General features: G+C 47.6%; 1 protein-coding gene across 1 annotated transcript; it reads left to right on the top strand.

The window, feature by feature from the left end:
• The first annotated feature begins 232 nt into the window (after positions 1-232).
• On the top strand, positions 233-1,588 carry LOC147614743 (uncharacterized). The gene has a single exon (XM_086779761.1). It carries the CDS (start codon positions 251-253, stop codon positions 1,541-1,543), a length of 1,293 nt encoding a protein of 430 aa, XP_086635887.1. The 5' UTR covers positions 233-250; the 3' UTR covers positions 1,544-1,588.
• Positions 1,589-2,644: the final 1,056 nt, after the last annotated feature.

The raw sequence follows: 2,644 nt of genomic DNA, 5'->3' as shown, positions 1-2,644 counted from the left end.
TTCCACTCACTCATTGTGTGCCCCCTTTTAAGGTGATAATGGGCTTTTTTACATTATACTTACACCATGTTATTAAGGTTATTAAGAACTTTTACACCATGTTATTAAGGTTATTAAGAACGTTTTTACATTGAAGGCATTTCGTAAACGTTAGGGAACGTCGCGTCCCATCCCACAAAAGCACGAGCTTAATACGTGACCAGCTTTTGGCACGTGCGCTGGATGGAGCTTCTACGTGAGGTTGGCGGAGATGGCGGCCATGCAGATGACCTCGAAGCGGAGGCTGAAGACGCCGGGGCCCGGCACGTACAACGCCAACGTGCGCCCGGTCACGCCATGCCCGCCTTCCTTCAGCATGGGTGCCAAATGGGGCGAGCTCACCACAGGCCTCGACTGGGAGCCAGGCCCCGGCTCATACGCCGCTTCTGCGCACCGCACCCGCTGCCGCGACGGCCCCGCCATCACCATCGCGCCTCGCACCCAGTCCTCCTCCTCTCCCCTCCTCTCCAAAAGCGATGTGCCAGGCCCTGGCTCCTACAACTCCGACAAGTGCACGTTCACCCGATGGCGCCACCCGGCCTACACCATCGCCTCCAGAACACAGAGTTTCCATCGCGAGATCAGCCCGGGTCCCGGCGCCTATTCTGTCATCTCTGAAGCCTCCGGGCCTGCTTTCTCCATGGCTCTTGGCCGGAAACCGGCAGCGGCAGGCCTGTCTGACACCCCTGGCCCAGGAAGCTACTCTGCTGTTGAGCTTCTGCAGCGCCCACGCAGTCCCGTCATCTCCATTGCAGGCGGCCGCGAGTGCAGGGTTCATACGCTTGGCAGCACAAGCCCCGGACCAGGTGCGTATAACCCCGCCCGATCGCCTCGCGGGCGTGCATTCACCATCTCTTGCAGGAAGCCCGCCAGGCCCATTGAGGAGTCCCCGGGGCCGGGACAGTACTGCGCGGAAGCGGGAGATGTTCACACGCACCCCCGCGATCCCATGGTGTCCATCGCAGGGAAGACGAAAGGGAGCAGCAGCGGTGCCTCTTGCGCCCCAGGCCCCGGCGCGTATGACCCTCAAAAGTGGACCCGTTCTACATCGGCATTTACTATCTCTGGGCGGCCAAACACCCGAAGGCGCCCATTGTCCGGAGATTTCACACCAGGACCCGGGGCTTACTTTTTGGCTTCACCACCCTCTACAAACTACTCCTCCCCATCCATCAAAATTGCAAGCAAATACTACAGGCCTCCCCCTACCCCTAACCCAGGCCCTGGTGCTTATTCTCCTAGGCTTGACCATAATGGACGTGCCATTACCATCACATCGAAGAAAACAAGCCTTTATAGCCATGAAGGTCCTGGCCCTGCTAACTATTTCTGGGACAACAAATACTACACTAACCTCAGCTCGCCATCGATCTCAATGGGTGTTCGGTTTCCTAAAAGAGCAAGTGAGCTGAGCCCTGGGCCTGGTGCTTACTCAGTACTACATAGAAGGGCAAGCCCTGCTTTCTCTATGCACAGTGGATCGGAAAGATATTCCTTTGCATGAATTGGTAATTGATAATGCCGTATCTATTTGCGCGGCAATGTTAATTATGATTATAAATGCTCACATGAAAGCTTTGAGTTGTGATGTATTCAATCATCCTTTCCTTAATTGCATGTTTTTATTTGAAGTATTATGAAGTTCACTCAAGTTGGTAGTGAAGGTTAAACTTTCACATCTATAAATTCTAAGCTTTAATTTGTTTTGACACCTTCTTTATATGGAAATTTATGAAATTTCAAGCAACTAGCTCGATTCATTACACCAAACAATGACCTCACCATGAAGATTGTGCGCGTGCATGCACGGCACATGAGAGAGAGAGAGAGAGAGAGAGAGAGACCTTGCAAATAAATAGTTTATTGTCTCACATGTTTTAATTTTCTCAATTCACATGCTCCCTTTTGGACCCCTTATTTTGACTTTAAGATCCTTAACATGTATTTCACTTTCAGAGCTTGATTGCCATGTTTACCCAAAATGTTCCTTAAAAGTTTTATCATAATGCACCAATGCTTGAAAATAACCCAAGATTTAAATACCCCTCAACATGTATTTTGCCTTTAGATCTTTACTATTCTTTACCAAAATATTTTTAAATTTTTTACCATCATGCACTGATTCTTGAAATCCCAAATTTTGGTGGGTATACTTCGTTATGCTTAAAAACCAATGTAAAGATATACCTAGTATAGTTCTTGATGGAATGCATAAAGATATGTTTCTCTTAAACTAGGCTTAAACCTTGTCAAGATTGATTGGTCCACATTTGTTTTGCTAATGTTATGGCTTAAGGCCTGATTTATGTCACTATAGAGCTTACAAGACATGAGGGTTATCATGAATTTGTATATTTATTACCTTTCTTAGGCCTAAAGGGCCAAGGTTTTCAACCTTAGGAGACCTCATCAATTGTTAATATTCTCCATTTCTTTGAATAATCTAAGAATACAAGCTTAATAGCAAAGCTTCCGTACACAAGGTAAAGCGTAAAAAGACCATGCATGAGCATACATGTGTGTAGAAAGGAATATGTTCACAACAAGACAGCACCTGTGAACAAGGGATGAGGCTAGGAGCAATAAAAAAGGAACATAATGTCAT

Source organism: Cibotium barometz, chromosome 41 (genome assembly GCF_041138505.1).
Source record: "Cibotium barometz isolate CiBa-2024 chromosome 41, ASM4113850v1, whole genome shotgun sequence".
Classification (NCBI taxonomy): Eukaryota; Viridiplantae; Streptophyta; class Polypodiopsida; order Cyatheales; family Cibotiaceae; genus Cibotium; species Cibotium barometz.
The sequence above is the reverse complement of the archived record's forward strand: the minus strand, read 5'-3'. Positions and strand labels throughout refer to the sequence as shown.